Raw genomic sequence first — 18505 nt, 5'->3', positions numbered from 1 at the left:
ATGATATAAATGGTTAGAATCCCTCATGAATAATATACCATTTGAGCCCAATTCCACCTTTTTTTAGTTATTATTATTCTGCGCATGAATATATCTATTTATGTGTGCGAGAGGGGGCCGCACACACGATTACACAAACATACAAATATCTACATAAATAAATGCATATTATACTATTGTTATAGCATTATACTCTTTAATTAAATTTTTTATTATATAAATTTATACTTAATGTAGGATTTACTTTAAAACATGGGTGTAAGAAATGCCTGACATATTTTGGACTTTAGGCCTGGGTTCTAGAATCTCACGTCGGTCCAGCCCGAAGCCCACTAAACAGTACGGGCCGGGCTCCGGAAATGAGTGCTCGAATTCGAATCCAGCCAGGTCTACTCTATGGTTAGCTCGAATTCGAATCCACTAAACAGTATTTAGTTAATACTTAATTTTTATTTTTGTTATAATTTTTATTATTTTTGGGTCTAAAAATATTTTGAATCCGCTAATAGTTGAAGAAAAGTAAATTTCAACTATCTTACCAAATTGCCACGCGACGTGAGATCCACAGACTAGGCCGCAAAAAAAATCTTGCCCTCAAATGGATAATTTGGAAAACCCTTCCCGCACAATTTTTGTCCTACTTTGCCTTCACAGCACCCGTCTGGAAAATGATAAATTTTTACCTAACTGCTTAAGCCATTAATTTTTTTTGTTCATAATTAACTAAATAATTAAATAATTAATTATTTTATGCGCTTATCCATTAATTAATATTAATATTTATTAAATTATAATATTTTGACGAATTTAATTAATCTGTTAACTAATTATCTACCTAACTAGATTATTTATTTAGTAACTAACATATTAACTTTTTATAGTTAATTAGCTAACTAATTAACTTATTATTTTATCAGTACTTTGAAGTTTATTAATTAGAAAAATATTTTATTTGGAAGTTGTAATTACTCTTATTTTTATTGTTAATTAGCTAACTAACTTATTAGTTTTAAATAACCGTTTCATACTTACGCCAGCATATTTGTTTCACTAAACATATAAAAAGGGAAAGTGATTTTTCGTTGTAAATATTCACTTTCGGTATTTAATTCGCCATAAACTAAATTCACATGTAACCTCTCCTTTTTAAAAAATATCCTAGTTGACTTTGTTTTGAGTTGTGACAATGTTAATATGAAAACAAATTAAAAAATTTAGTTATTTTATATTTTATGTGGTGGTGTAAAATGTTTTCATAACACAAACACAAAAATGGAAAAAAAAATTACGGGAAAAATTATTAATTCTCTACCAAATAAACAACAATGAAAGAAATAATTTGCATCTAATTTATTATTTAACTAAAAACTGTTTTTAATTTTAAACGGATAGGCCCTAAAATCCACATGCCGAGAGATTTGACTGTAGCGATTGAACAGTAGGGATGCAAATGGATTTGGATTGGTAGAGCTGCTGCCCCGACTTGTTCCAAATAGGTGGTAAGTGAGAACAACAAATATAGAAAATTATAACCCGCCCCAAATTCGCTCCGATTCGTTAAGTAAATGGAATGGGAGGCGGAAGACTCTTTTCTTTCTTCAATTTCGCTAAGATCCGTCAAAAATTCGCCAAAAATTTACTCTCGTCCTGATCCGTCTCGAATGAGACAATAAGTAAGCCACCATTTAGTTCGGGGTTAAGTAAAAACTTATGATTCCAAGGATAGAGTTAAGTTCAGGATTAAGGTGGGGTTAGAGTAATTTTGTGTTTGGTTGAGAATTTGGTTTATTTCAGATATAGGTAAAATAGTATTTAGTTGGAGTAGGTGGAATAAGAAGAATAGTGGGTAAAATAGTATTTTATTTGATTGGAGTGGTAGGGTAGGGTGGGGTTATCGGGATAGTCCATTTGGAATAGGATTAGCTAACCCCACCTCCCAAATTAGATATTTGAAAATAACTTCGGGGTTAAGAGGTGGAATAACCTCTTAACCCCGAACTAAACGGATGCTTAAAAGTTTCGAATTGAACAGTAAGTAAAAATCAAAAATAAAATAAAAAATATTCCAACAAAAAAATATAACACGAAAGGTGAGAAAACCCGTCGGCCACGGATCCGTTCCGTTTGCATCACTAATAAACACTATTGTACCAACCACCAAGTCAAAGAGACCGCAAACCCATGCCCTGCTTCGTACGGACAACCGCATAAGAAAAATCTTTAAAAAATCCTCCTCAAAGTCGCGAAATTTTTAAGAATACCGTAGTGACGTTATTAATATAAGTTTCTAATTAATTAAATTAATTTTCTAAAATTTATTCATTCATCATAATTTTATAAAAAATATTATTATTATTATTTTAAAAAAATATAATAAATTAATTATAAATAATATGGTGAAAGAGAAAGTGCTATACAATAAATTTTATTTCTCACATGCCTATTTATAGCGGTCCGTAAAATCCCAACCGCCCATTTACTCGATCAAAAACCGCCGAGCGCGTCCGCATAAACTTTCGCGTGCGGGTTCCAGGTACGAAGTGTTATCCACGCCCCGTCTCAATCGTAGCCGTCCACTCAAGACGCGATCGGACGTCCCAGTGCGGGGCCCTCCCAAGCGAGGCAACAGGTTTGACTACGAGGAGACACCCCCGCCCTCCGATCGAGATCGGACGGACCGCGGACAACGAGGAACACGACGAGGGTGCGGTGCACCGTGGGCTCCAGTTCGGATGTGATGGAGAGAGAGGGGGATGTAGAGAGCGAGACCGTGTTGTCGTGTATCCGTTGGATTATCGCCACGTGGCGCTGTGGCGTGGCCCCCTACTCGCTGTATCCGCGTTGTCACCGTGCCTACTTCAAACTCAAAGTCCCCCTCAGGCGTAGTGTTTTTTTTTTTTTTTTTTAATGTTTTATTATTATTATTATTATTATTATTATAACTTCCCCAAACGGCCAAAACGTAGGTAAATATGTAAGTATACCCTTCAACTATGCGTTATTTTTAAATTGACTTAGTCACTTTTTTTTCCCCTTTTATTCTTCTCCTGAATATCGACAACCCCATGAAAATTTTTCTAGCCCTTGTGCTAAAAAAAAAAAGAAAAAAATCAGTAGTTTTGCGATTTTATAAAAATAAACTATTCTTTTTATTTTTATATATTTGATCGATTTTTTTCAAACCAATCAAAATACACATATTTTTTTTTTATCTTTTAGCTCTTTTTTTCTCCCATTGTCTCTGCATCATCACTGCACTTTTCTGTTACCTCACCCTCGAGTGAGAGAACGATGACGAACTTAGCTCGTGGCTGTTGCCGTTTTTGGCAATCGCCAGCCAGATTGCGGCGGTAGAGACGAGACTGACGTTTTGGAGATGGAGACGAAGGCGGCAGAGGTAAAAGGCGATGATCATTGGTTAAGAATGCTTCTGAAATAGATTCTCGAGGGCTTTATGAGCGTGATCGACGATGACAAACTAGCGGCGGCAACAAGAGAAGAAAAATATGAGAAACGACGCAATGTTGCACTATCTGAACTCTGAACACATGAAGAATTATTTAGTAACAAAGTTATATTATTTAATACATAAAATAAAATATAAAATTGTGTAATTTTTTTTACTAAATAGTGTAATATATATTCAAATAGTGTAACATTATGTTGTACCTTAGATTCTCCTCTCACACTATCGCCACCATCTTCCCAATGTCGGCTACACTTAGCTTCATTAACAAGCTTTGGAAGTATTCTTGATCAGCATCACCCTCCTTGTTTGCTGCATTTTCTCCATCTCAAGTGAGGCTATGAGTGGCCACGACGACTAGCGGATCAAGTTTCACCATCTTCCTTTTTCTTGTAAGGAGCACCATGAGGTGAACGCGACAATATAATTGGTGTGGAGATGGCAAAAATAAGATGAGCGCTCGTGAATACTACCAACGGTGGAGACATAGATCCGGAAAGAGCAAAGAAATGATATATTAGGTATTTAAGACATAGGAATATTTTGATTTATTTTTAAAATAATTGGTTGGAATATGCAAAAATATAAAATTAGTAATTTTTTTTATAAAAAGGCCAATTTTTTTTGTATGATTAAAAATAAGCGGCTTGGTTTTTTTTCTCCTTAGAAATATGTTAGGATACACACATAGCTTCTTTAGCGTATTTCTCCTTATTGCTTACGAAGGTAGTGGTATTTAGATGATGAAAAATTTGATCAAATGTCAACAATAAATTATGTATGAAATTTTAACTTTTTTTATTCGGAGATGAATTCAACTATCTCATGTAGGAAATGTATTATTTTGTTAAATTATATATGTCAAGATTTTTTAATGAGCAAAAATAAAATACTATACTTTCAATCACAAAAAAAAAAAAAAAAAAAAATTATAACCAACTTCATTTTGACATTCAAATAAATATCTCAACATATATTGTTGAATCGAAAAATTCGAACAGTTAAAAAAGGGACAATAATTAAACTAATGTGAATAGATAAAGAATTTCGATCATAACTCGGTCCAATTCGAATTTCCTAATGAGATAGAATGCTGATTTCTTTAAAAATTTAAAAATTTTAAATTAAAAAAATTAAACTTCAGGGGCTCATTTCAAATTTGCTACAGTTGAGGGTGTCTCGAAAAAATTTTCACTCTCCACCTTTAAACCGAATGTCCCCCATTCCGCACGCATCGCTGCAATTCAGTACAGTCCATCAGCCCACAACTATCACGCCACGTGCGCAAAAAACAAGGCGTCCTATCTTTCAAACCACGTGGCGATTGTCTATTGGACGAGTTTCGTGAATGCAGTTTTGGTACGAATAGGTGATGGATTCCTCGGTTTGAATATTTGGGCTCTGCGGAGCTTTTGTATGTGGGTGTTGCGTGGGAACTCGTCAAAGATGGTACGGTTTCGGAGCCTCGTAACTCCCGCGCACAGTTACGGCCACTGGGGGGAAGGGGAACGACGAGAAATAATTGCCTGCACCTGGTGTACCTGCACATCACATATTTAAAAAGGTTAGATGCATTCATGCCTCTGTAAATCTATAGTAAATTATAAATATATCTTTACAAAGTTCAATTTTTATATGTTGTTTCTATAAAAATTATAATATTTTCAAATATGTTCCTCTGGTTTGTTACCGTTATAAAATTATTTATATTTTTAGTTAAATGTCAATTTTGCAATCACAAATATGTGCCTCCAAAAACCACAACAGTATAACATAAGAGAAAAAAAGTCCAGTTATCTCATAAATTAACCAAAGTTAGGCATTTAATCTTTGGTTAATTAAAGTTTTCTAATAGATTTTAACGCCGGGGACAAATTTGAAAATATTAAAATTTTTCTAGAAACAATATATAAAAGTTGAAATTTATAGAAATATATTTGTAATTTACTATATTTGCAGGGATATGTATGAAATTAACCCTATTTAAAAAGTTCACATACAAAAAAAAGGTTAATTCATATAGTTTTCTATACAAATATCGAATAACAAATATATTCTTACAAAGTTCAACTTTTCATATTTATTTTTACAAAAGTTCAGTTATATAAATATTTAGCCCTCTGCTGTTAGAGTACTGCTTATTTTTTAATATAAGATAAATGAAATAATATTTTTGTTATCACAAATAAGTCCCTCCAAAAGCTCCAACAATTGAAATTATGTGAAAATATCCTTTCAAAAATTACCAACGATCATCTTCTTCTTTCTTGCAATAACACATAATATAAGAAGGGTAAAAAGGTCAATTTACCTCATTTAATTACTGACCAGGATTAAGTATTTTATTTATAGTTAATTATATTTTTCTAACAGATCTTAATAATAGAGGTATATTTGAAAACGTTAGAACTTTTAAAAAAATAAATATAAAAATTTGAACTTTCTAAGAATATATCTGCTATTCGATATATTTGCAAAGAGCTGTATGTAATTAATTTTAAAAAATTATATGTCTTTGAAGAACAATATTATATATACATTTTAAAAGAAGCATAAATCTTGCGTTTCTTTCATTCGAATGTCAATAATTTTTAATATTTTATTAAATTATTAATATAGCAAATTTATTAGAATTTGTAAACTTTCGAATGTGGGGTTTTAAGATCTACGCCATCTTTTAGGGTGTATTATTACTATTCTTTATTTTTGAAAATACTTATTATTTGAATTATAGATTATTTTAAAATATATAATTATTTTACACGTAGGATCTATAGACTATAAGCTGTTGAAAATTTTATATGTTAGAAAAATGATGCGAGTACTTTTGATAGTAAACAGAGAATTTTATTTTCATATTTTTTCTACCTGTAGAGAATTTAAATCCACGATCTATACCTTTAAACATAATTTATGCTATTTAAATTTTTTATTTTTATTTTTATTTTTTGTGATTTTGGAATATTTTTTGCCTAGTAATTAAGTAGTATCAAAATTTTTTTATATTAGCCATTAAAAATTTTTAAATTTAAGACCACTAGAATACTAGACAAATTATATAACAAAATAATAAAATTTGAAATTTAAAAAGTTCAAATGACCTAAATTAAGCTTAACGGTGTGACTCGTTAAGTCAAATTCCATCACTGGAAACAATGTAAAAGTAAACTCTTCGGTTTACTTCGAGAAACATTCCAGTTGGATCCCTATTAGGGTGCGTTTGGTTCGCATTATGAAAGATTACTAGGAATAAAAGATATCCGAGAATCTTATTCCTATTCATTCTATTACTAAGAATGTGAAATTCCTATGTTTGGTTCGCACGGTAATATTAATTAGCCATGTTATTTAATGTTACAAAAAATATACAATTAATTAATTTATTTATTTAATTAATTTTAGATAATGTTACAAAAAGTTTCAACATATTTTTAGAAAAAAGGGAGAGAGAGTATAAGTTAGAGAGAGAGAGAGCATAATTAAAAAAATAGGAAGAAAAATATAGTCGAAATTAAAGGGAGTGAGAGAGTTGAAATTTTAGAAAGAGAGAGAGAAAAAAAGTTGAATTTAGATAGAAAAATAAGTTTAGAGAGAGATATAAGGTTAGGCCCCGTTTGGTTAGGAGGATAAGCGGGGATAACAAAAGTTATCCCCATTATTCCGCCAAACGGGATCATTTTTTACCGAAATATTTTATTCCGGTCAAAGCTTGCTATTCTCGGTTATCCCGGAATAGCAAGCTTTTTACTATTCCACCATTTTGGTGGAATAGTGCTATTTTCATGCTTAATTTCAAACTTAATTAAAATTATAAAATAAATTAAAACTAAATTATATAAATATAATATATTATATATTATAATACATTATTTTTATAATAAAATTATTAATTGTGCTATATTAATACATATTATTTATATTTAAATATTATAATAAATTTTATAATAAATTATATTTAAATATTAAAATAAATTAAAATTTAAAATTTAAATAAATTTAAAATTTAAAATATTATAATAAATTATATTTAAAATTTAAAATTTGTAATCTCAAAATTAAAGTTTATAATTTTAAATTCCACATTTTAAATTTTAAATTTAAATTTTAAAATTTTAAATTTTTGAAATTTTAAATTTGAATTTTATTTTTTTTCAAATTTAAATTTGATCTTAAATTTAAAGTTAGAAATTTAAAATTTAAATTTTGAATTTAAAATTTGAGATTTTAAATTTTAAATTTTAATTTCAAAATTTGAAATTTAAAAGTTAAAATTTAAATTTTAAAATATAAATATAAAATATAAATATTTAAATTCTAATATAAATAAAAAAGTGATAATATTATTAATTTTTATTTATAACTACCCACTTTAAATCTTATTTTATCTTACCTAACCAAACGTTATTTTTCTTATTCCCAGGAATAACCCAATTTTCATCCAAACGCAAAATTGATCTAATCCCCGCTTATACCTCAATTTATACCTATCCCTGGAATACCAACTTTTTGCTTATCCCCGAACCAAACGATACCTTAGAGTGTAACGAAAAATAATATCAATTGCCGGCGGGTAGGAAGAAAGAAAGAGATTAGACATATTATAATTACTCCAATCCATTAATATGAGGATACCCACCATCTCTCAAGGGAATGAGATTAGTACTTTGGTGTGAATCTTATTCCCAAGTGAATCTAATATTACCAACTAGATTACTTAGTGCGTTTAGCCAAACACCGTCATATATTTTTATTCCTATTGGATTACTAGGAATCTTTAAAAAATAGCGCGAACCAAACGCACCCTTATAATAAAACTTATTTTTATTGCATAGATAATGAAATCGTAGGAACTATTTAATTATATGTAGATGCAAACTTGTAATTGAATATAGATCTAAATATTGTGTTTTTTTTATATATTTAAATTTAATTTCTATAGTTGAAATTATACCAGGAAGATCAACAACAGAATTAAAAATTATGTCCAAACTAGTCATAATACCAATTGTATTATTTTGAAAGAGTAACTTTAAATAAAAAATAATTTTTATTTAAAAAAAAAAATTTTGTTTCTTCTACATTAATAATAATCTCACTATTATATATATAAAAAGTGATAAAATTTAAAAATATTGTTCTGAACCATATGTCACAAATAACTTATTTATAGTTATAACACTTTTTAGTATATATATATATATATATATATATATATAGGCTAATGCTACTATCCTATTAATAGGATAGGAGCACTTGTCCTATCAAGTTGTTTTTGATGATCGAGATTCCAAATCGATGATCGGAGCCGTTGAAGTTGATCTAGAATATTTGAAATATCTGGAAACTAAATTTCATAAATTTTGATAATAGTTTACATGGTGATCAAAGTGTCGTAAAATCGACAATTTTTGACAGCCTATATGAGCCGTTTGCTTGTTTAACGGTATAGAGCAATCCAAATTGCTTAAATTTTTGATAGAAAATTCTTTATACTATTTAGATAATATTTGATAACTCTGATTACAAACTGAGAAAGTCTAACCTCTATTTTAAGAAGGTTATTCATTTATGACCGTTCATTTTTTAACTCTTAAGATGAACTTGATAATGATTTTTAAATATTACAAAATTTGGTTTCTAAACAATTTTAATTGTGTAGATCAACTTCAACGGTGCCGATTTTCAATTTAAAGTTCCGATCATTCAAATCGACTTAATAGGATAAGGGTCCCAATCCTATTAATAGGATAGTAGCCGGACCCTATATATATATATATATATATATATATAACTGGGCTAAGGCTACTATACTCTTATGAATATAGCCCTCTTTGTACTCATAAATTTTCGACCATTGGATGAAGAGATGCGTGATTAAGATGATAGTGGTCTCCGATTAGGTCAATAGTGGTCTGTTAGGGTTGAATGGTGGTTGGTTTAATAGTATGATCTAACGGGTGGAAATGATAAAAGGAGTAGATCTAGCGGTCAAAAACTTATGAGTACAAAAAAAATTATATTCATAAGAGTATAGTATAACTGATATATTTTTGACTATATAGATTAATTATAATGCATTTACAATTTCATCTAACTAAATGCCCTTTTGGTTCATAGAGTATAATAGTACACAAGGTTCAAGCAATTTTTTCTTGGAATTTGGAAATCTACTCCCGCCCAACTCTATTTACACGTGGGAAGCGGAATTCTGGGATTCCACTGCAACGAATCATCTGGAAGCTACTCAAATCTTCAGAGTATTGGTTGTACTATGCTACTCAAGTTTTTAATTTGATTCTTGAAATTTTGAATGTAATTATTTGTATTTAACAATTCTCAAAATTTTAAAGGACTTTGTGGGTGATACCCTAGGTCTCAAGTTCGAATCCTAGTTGATTTATATTTTCAGTTATGTTTATTTTTAAAATAAAATAAACGAAACGGCTAACATGCTACCTATCTCTCAAAAATAAAAAACTTTCAAAATTTTTGCCAATAAATCTTGCAAAGAAAAAGAAAGAATGAATGAAGCTGGAATATTTCAAAAATTAAATGAAGTTATATACTTTCGTGTCATTGTTGGTGATAGGACGGTCCGATTGACTATTACCACCGCCAAAATTGATCTAGACTATATAAACGCTTTAGGTTTTAAATTGCGTTATTTGCGTAGCATTCATATGATTTCAAAATTAACTATTTCAAAGGAGTATTATAAGATTATTTGAGACCATCTGCTTATTTGAAAATTTATTTTTAAAAATTATAAAATTAGAGGCATAAAAAGTTTAGATAGTTACGATAGTGTTTAACAGTATTAATCGTTAATTCAGACGTTGAAAATGATGCAAATTAAATGATCTCGTTTACGTTTAAAAGTTCTAGCCGTACTTCTATATATGATTGGCTCTTTATTCATCTCATAGTCTCAATTCAACCATTTAAATTTGCAGCAAGAAAAATTTAAAGAACGAACCGTGGAATTGATATACAGAACAATTGCTCCATGCATAATGTATGGTTTTACAGATGCGACCTATACAAAGTAAAAAAAATTCTAGCTGCATTGCTAATGTAAATTAGGACAACAACTAAAGTGAGAATTTTGAGAACAAAAGCAAAAGTGGATGAGAACTCCGCGGACTACTTCGGTGCAATTCACCCGATATATTGCTGAGCTTAGCATGAGCTTGCTCCCCTCTAAAACGCTTAGCTATAATTTTTCTAAGGATAAATTACATGTTTGCTCCTCAAACTATCAGAGGATGACACTTTAGTTCCCAAATTTTAATTTTTTTTTATAAATTATGGCTCAAACTTTCATATATCACTAATGTGAAGGTGGTAAAATGTAATATAAATGCTATATCACTTTTACATTAGTAATATTTTAATATTTAGTCAACTAAATTGGATTATAAATTATAGATTATAGAACTAAAATTTATAAAAAAATAAAATTTATGAATTAAAATGTCAAACGGCTCATAATTTTTGAAGAGTAGATATGCATTTACTGTTTCTCTAATTATAAAAATGATAATATCAAATTTTTCCAAGCCGGCTCCTATTTTAGGACGCACCATCCCACCACCCCTCACAGCTGAAGCCAACGGTGTAACAAACATTCCTACCAAAGTAATCTAGCAGAGTGTATAAAATGGCCCACCATCTTTTCTAATCGCAACGCCCTTTTTCTTCTGTTTTCTTTTTTTTGTTTTAACTTTTAATCTCCCTCCTCCTCTGCAGTGATCTTATTACTGCAGTGTTGTTTCCCATGGCCAAGCGGTTCCGTTTCAGGATAACCCGCGCTTTCCCCTCCTTCCACAGCTGCCGCTCCACCGACGGCGACGTCGCCGTTACCCACGCCGTTATCCCCAGATCGCCGGAGATCGCGGCGGAGGCGCCGGCAGATGTGCTCCGACGGCGACGGCGACGAGGTCCCCCTCGCGGGCGGCGCGCCGGCGTACCTCTGGCGCCGGGAGGAGAAGTGGCACGTCGTCACCCCCGGCGACGGCGACTCCTCCCCCCGCCGGAAAATCGACTCCGACGGCGGACGGCCGCGGTGGAGGCGCCGCGGCGCGGGGAGCGCGCGGCTCTCGAGCGGCGAGGAGGAGGAGGAGGGGGAGGAGGAGGAGGACGACGACGACGAGACGGAGACGCCGGTGTCGTCGCCGGAGAAATTTCTCCGGCGGCGGAGTGCGGCGGTGGCGGTTGAGGGGAGGGTGGGGGAGAGCTTCGCGGTGGTGAAGAGGTCGGAGGACCCACGGGGGGACTTCCGGCGGTCGATGGCGGAGATGGTGGTGGAGAAGGAGATCTACGACGCCGCCGGGCTGGAGCAGCTGCTCCGCTGCTTGCTCTCGCTCAACGACCGCCGCCACCACCGCGCCATCACCACAGCCTTCGGCGACATCTGGGACGCCGTCTTTCCCTCGCCAGCCCGGCTCAGGTGAAAAAACGCACACTAATGAAACAAAAGAAGCTAAATTACACAAAACCTCCGTGTAAATATCCGTCTTTTTAATTTTTCTCAATCTCTATTAGAAATTGAATTTTTAAATTGTTGAATTGATAGTATGAGCTGGACAAAAGAAGATAATATTTCAACAAATTGATAAAATAATAAGGTTAAATTATAAAATTTTTTTTTATAATAATCTGTTTTTTTATTTTTTTTCTCTGACATTTAAAAATCTATACTTTATCTTATTGTAAAATTAAAAATGTGCATTTTACTCTCTATCGTTAGGATTCCGTTATAAAATATTTTTTTATGCCGAAAATACTCCTTCGTTCTCTTTCTTGTTGCTTCGTCTCCTTCCGCCTCGCCGCCGCCTCGCCGTCCTCCATTGCCTCGCCCTCGCCCACATTTCCTTCGTCCTCCTCCGCCGTCTCGTCTTTGTCCTCGTTGTCATTGCCTATCTTTCCATCAACACCCACATCGATTTTTTTCCTACTATCGTCGAAATCGAGAGGCGGCGAGGGTGCAGGAGGAGAAGGGGAGCAGGTGGAGAATGAAATGAAGAGAAATCGCGGCCGATTGAGATGGAAATCGCAGCCGATCGAAGGGGCAGCTGAGAAAGATGAGAAAAAAGACGAAAACGGCCAGGGGCAAAATGGTCATTTTACACATCGTAATTTCATGTGAATATTTTTTATTTTATAAGGGAGTAAAGTGTAGGTTTTTAAATGCCATAATAAAAAAACGGATAATTACAGAAAAATTTTTTGTAATTTAGTCAAATAATAAATATTTTTATTGTAGTTCTAAAAATCAAAATTTAATTAAAATTTTTTTTTGTGATGTGTATCATATAATTAAAATTTGAACTTGAATTTTAGATATCAATTATCGAATTATTTACTATTTGCGCGTGAGATCGTGAGTGATGAATTTTCCTTTGTGTTATATATACTAGTGTGTAGCCTAGTTACGTGTTTGTAGAAAGATAATTACCACAGATATAATGAAACGAAAAATCTACATGTACAATTCTATGAAACAGGTGTACAAACATTTTACCGTCTTTTTGTCTAAAATTATTATTACCGGTGCACTTCAAAACGAGTATAAATTTTAGGAAAAATTCTAGAATGTACCGGGTGCATTGGTGGCGTGGCGTCACAAACTAATCAAATATTTTATTTTAGGCATTATTTGGTTGAGGGATAAAGTGGGAATAGACCATTTTATCCCTCTAATTCATCCAAACACTATAAGAGGGAGTGAGTTTATTTAATTTCCTTCTTAACGGGTTATTTTAGAATAATTCGTTAAGAGGAAAATTTGTTATTCCACCTTTTTGGTGGAATAACAAAATTTTTTTTTTATTCCTCTACTAGTTTAATAATAAAATATTATTAATTAATATATTATATATATTATTTTATTAACTAATTAGCTAAATTAAAAATTAACTAATTTAATAATAAAATATTAGCTAAATTAATAATTATTTATTAGTGTGTTTATGCAATAACTAATATCTTTATTGATAAATAAATTAATATTTTTACCAACATAACTAATCAAATAATTAATTAATTATTAATTTACTAATATATTAATATATTAGCCTAATTTGTTAACTTATTAAATTATTTATAGTTAGATAATTTATTAATTAACAGTACTCATGGTTAATTGATTAATGATTAATTAATCTGGTAATTAATGTATTAATTAACATTTATGATTATCTAATAATATTCATGATAAATTAATTTTTTAAAATTATAAATTTGAGATTTTAAATTTAAAATTTAATTTTGATTTTTAAAATTTAAAAGTTTATATTTTAAATTTTAAAATATAAATATAAAATATAAAAATTCTAATTCTAATATAAAAAAAGAATAATATTATTATTTTTTATTTATAACTACCCACTTCAATTTTTATTCCATCTTACCTAACCAAACGCTATTTTTCTTATTTTCAAGAATAACCCAATTTTCATCGAAACGCAAAATTGATCTAATCCCCGCTTATACCTCAATTTATAATCTGAACTGGTGCAAACGACCTCTATAACAGTGCATCCTACCATCGTTCCAGTGCAACCAAATCATAATCAGTTAAAATTTTACTTTCTCCATTTCTTAATATAATCTGAACTTAAAAGTGCAAATGAACGACGTCCCCTACAAATGCAGGCGAGGAAGCTTTGCGGCGGGGCTGAACGGTCGGTGATGTGCGACATAAGAGTCGGCAAGCCAGGAAGATCTGCGGCGCGACTGGACGCTCAACGGTGGGGTTCGGAGTCCGAGAGGCGCGACATAACAGCTAAACGATTGTGTAAAATTTTTCTATAAAAGATCACGCGTCCTTTTAACTGTTAAATAAGTTCATAGTTAAGTGCGAATAATAGTGCAAGACAGTGTTAATTACAGAATAATATTTTTTAAAAGAGTGCAAAGAAGCTTGTAAGAGTGCAATACGAAAAAATAACAGTATAATGTATTTTATCTACGAGTGCAACGAAATATGTAAGAGTGCAATACGGTTGTAATACCAGTGTAATTTTTTGGAATAGACTCGTACTAAGCTTTTAAGAGTGCAATACGGTAGTATTCCTCAGCGTATTCCTCAACCGATGTATACCATGCCGTACTGTCTGGCGCTCATTAAATGCGCCGTGTCCGCTGTACGCAATCCAACCTCCCTCGATCATTACTCGGAACTCGAACCACATCCGCCCCCGCTATTCGTCGGCCCCGCTGTTTCCTTTTCGAAAGCTATTGACAAATAGTGCGCGCCCCGATAATAGTGCAACGTAAAGAGTTACGAAAGGAGAAATGGTGCAACAGACGTCTATAACAGTGCATCCGTAGCTTCGTTCCAGTTCAAAATTGACTTATTTTATTTCATAATGTAATCTTAAGCTAATAGGCCAAATGAAAGGATATGGGGGCCGTCGATAATATACGGGAGGAGTGGGAGGAGGCTCCACGACCTATTTTAAAGTGATGTTACAGTAATACGGCTCTTGAGGTAAGCATTAGCTACTTTCTGTTCACGACGAAAACTAATATTTCGCGAGCATTAATAGTCGGTTACCTAAATGGTTACGCAACGTAGGGTAAAGGAGTACCTCAACTCGATTCCTCAAATGTCTGTTCGTTTTCTATAAAAGCACTCTCCAGGGACTTGGGCAACCGACGACGAGGAAACGGCGATGATGGAGGATCACGAGACGAGAGGAGAGACCCGCAGGAGACGTCGACGAAGAAGAGGCTCGGTCGTAAGTGTATCATCCAGTAAGGAGGCGTTAAGATTGATTCACACTATCTGAAGTACTGTGCTTTATTTGCGACGAGGTACCACCCTATACCAGGTTCTTAAATTCTTCCAGATCTTTATTCTTATCGATAGATTCTAAATTTTTTCTGGCTATACTGTCTTTTTACGAACAATGTAGTGCCAAAACGTCAATGCCAAAGTCCCTAGTGCAAATAAAGCTCCGACATACCCCTCCGAGCGAGCCCTCTCCTCTCTGTCATTTCATCTTCCGATAGAAGAACCTCAGAGTATGTTATGTGCTCGTGGATTTGGCGGCAAGCTTTGATGATGATTTGGTACTTTTGTAAAATGAAGGCCTAATTTTGTTCATTAATAATGTTGATGCGAAAGTTACAGTTGATGTTGTGAACATCGTATTGTATGCAAAACGTGTATTATATGTTGCGTTTTCGTCAAAGACACACTACAACAGAATTAGGTTATAGCGACACATGTTTGGGACACTTTTGAGTAAGTGTCCTATTTATCCTAAAACTTAAAAAAATATCTACTAATGCCTATATATAAAGCTCAATCCAACTAAAAATAAAAGATTACTCTACTCAACCCACAACACCTAGTCCATTTGGCCCGATTACAAACAGAAAAGAAAAAAAAAAAAAATCAATTACTATCTTTTCTTCTCTCTTCACTCAATCCACTGAAATTCTAGACGAAGAGCCTTTCCTGTTGTTCTCCTTCGCCACCGCAGCCAACGAGATAGAGTTTCGGCGGTTGCTAAATGCTTAAATAAGTGTTGGTAAATTAGCAGCATTCTTTTAGGTTATCGCGACACTCTTTAACTGTCACTATATATCTAGCGACCCCACAATAGCAACACTTTTTAAAAGTGTCGGTAATTTTAGCTAGCAGCACTTTTTTGACATGTACCTATATTTAAAAGTGTCGCTATAGACCGTTTTTGTTGTAGTGACAATGTATAATTTGCTTGTATATTAATAAAGGGATCTCTTTCTTTACATTGTTACGCCTTATAGTAAATATATCTGTATAATTCATTATATTCATGCACCGCTTTTAGCTGTATTACACTATTAGCGTAGATTTTACACTATTATTTTCGACGATGTTGCACTTTTACATTCATATTATAAACAAATTCAGAGAAAAACTTATACTATTTTTTGACCACTTGCAGTACTTAGGAAACAATGTTACAAATAATTTTAAAAAAGTTCTTGCACCAAAGAATTTTCTTGTACTCGTTAGACAGTTGTTGCACCATTTAGGCAATTTATTACACTAATTGGTGAAAGACCACACGATTAATTTTACAACGTTAAACGCGATTAATAGTGCGACGCGCTGTAAAAGAGCTCAAATAGGCCCGTAATGGTGTAATATTATCGTAGTAATCGATCAATGGTTTGAAAGTAATGGTGCAACGAGTCAATAATTTTTAGGACTGGCTTATGATGGTCCATATTTTTTATAATACACCTTCAACAGTATATTGAGAATGGTGCAATAAGAAGTTTAATCAGGGATTATATCTGGGATGAATTCTCCCGAAGAAAGTTCGATGTGTCGCCGGTGTCTCTTCCCCTCTCTTACCGGCCAGTGTCTCTTCACTACGTACTCGAGTATAACGATCACGTCAATGTACTATTCTGTCGCTACATTTAATGCCACTATCTTTCACATTCTCGCTGTTGGCTGATTGTTGTGCTAATGTGTCAGGTTTTGTATGGACTCTTACGCTGTTTCGTGAGAAGGTTGGCCCATACTAGCATCCCACTAATTTTCAAACTCCTGTTGCTCCCCATTACCCTATTCTAATCTTTTAAGGCGTCTAAATCGCCTTACGTCGGTCATTGCCCTAACAGCAACATTTCTATTTGTAACCACCATCGTCCACTTCGAATCCCATCGGCGAATACACGACCTTTCTAAATCTACATTGCTTGCAATGGCGTCGAAGTCGTCGCAATCTACTGATTCATCGTCTGCCGACGGCCGTAAGGCGCCTTCGCGGCCGGTTGCCGGCGGCCCCGTCGGTAGATTCATTGTGAATTCTCGGTGTTTCGTCGAAGCGTACAGGAAGACTTACGCGTCGGTAGTGAAGCCGCATCATCTTCCCGTCATCAAGAGTACGATATTTGGTAATATCTTATACTTCCCCGACATCATCTCAGATAGGCCATTGCTGGAGTTCATCCTCCGTCATTGGAAGGAGGGTGTAGAATTCGAAATAGGCCCTCAAGTCATACGCTTCACGGCCAAGGAGGTGGCAGTTTTTCTTAGATTACCCCTGTCGGCCAAGCTCTAGACCTAAGCCTCAATTGGGGGTCGGATATTCAAAATCGTTTCCTTGAGGGGAAGAAGGTCGACCGCAAGAACCTGGAGGTGGTTTTGAAGGTGATGTCACCCAAGAAGGACGAAAATGACATTACCGATTTTGTGAAATTACTTATTCTCTACTTTTTTTGTTGTATTCTTTTCACCAATACCAATAATCTATGTCCCAAAGGACTGGTGGGTCTTGTCGATGATCTTCCCGCTCTGGCACGCTACAATTGGCCGGAAGCAGTACACCGATTTATAATCGACAGCCTATGTTCCGCCGCCGTTAAATTGTAAGCTAATTCGAAGCGGGTAGAATATGTTCTTGGATGCACCCCGCTTCTCCCAGTAAGTCTCTATTGTTCAAGTAATCGTGCAAATCCAATTTCTAAAATAGTGCAAATTATAGAATATCTATTGTATACTTAAATCATGTAACTGTGTGTAACTCTAGTGTAATATCTTTTTCTGAATATAGTGTAATATATATCTTTGCTATCAGGTGGGATATATGAGGCCACTGGTACAGAATGCCTCTCATGCCTTCTTCAGTCGTGCAATATGCCATCGTGTCTCAGAGATGGCGATACGAATTAATGGAGCTCAGTCATTTCGGGGCGATGTCGAAGTGAAGGAGGTTTTAACTCGCACGTGCCTCGCAGGCTCGAACTCTCCCTGGAGAACATACGGCTGTGTGCGAGCTCAAGTTCGGGCACCACCGCCGCCCCAGGAGATGAGGAACCTCGGCAGTTATAAAGATGGTGATGGCGGCAATAGCGTCTGTAGCCGTGTAGTTCAGTCTTGCCCACTTCCGTTGCCGGCCATAACTCAGCCAATCCGGCACTCTACCAAGCACAAAAATCCCCCGGCACCATTGGCAATTAATCAAAAGTAAGAAAGGAGCACGATGGGGTGCAAGTACAACCCCCAGCAGTCTAGAATCGATCTTACGC

The 18505-nt window shown here is 33.9% G+C and overlaps 1 protein-coding gene across 1 annotated transcript; it reads left to right on the top strand.

The window, feature by feature from the left end:
• Positions 11244-11919, top strand: LOC109721530 (transcription repressor OFP7-like). Its single transcript, XM_020249180.1, has 2 exons — positions 11244-11381; positions 11719-11919. The coding sequence occupies exons 1-2, from the start codon at positions 11244-11246 to the stop codon at positions 11917-11919; spliced, it is 339 nt and encodes a 112-aa protein (XP_020104769.1).

This window comes from Ananas comosus, linkage group 15 (assembly GCF_001540865.1).
Source record: "Ananas comosus cultivar F153 linkage group 15, ASM154086v1, whole genome shotgun sequence".
NCBI lineage: Eukaryota > Viridiplantae > Streptophyta > Magnoliopsida > Poales > Bromeliaceae > Ananas > Ananas comosus.
Note: the sequence above shows the minus strand (reverse complement) of the source record. Positions and strands in the feature narration are given on the sequence as shown.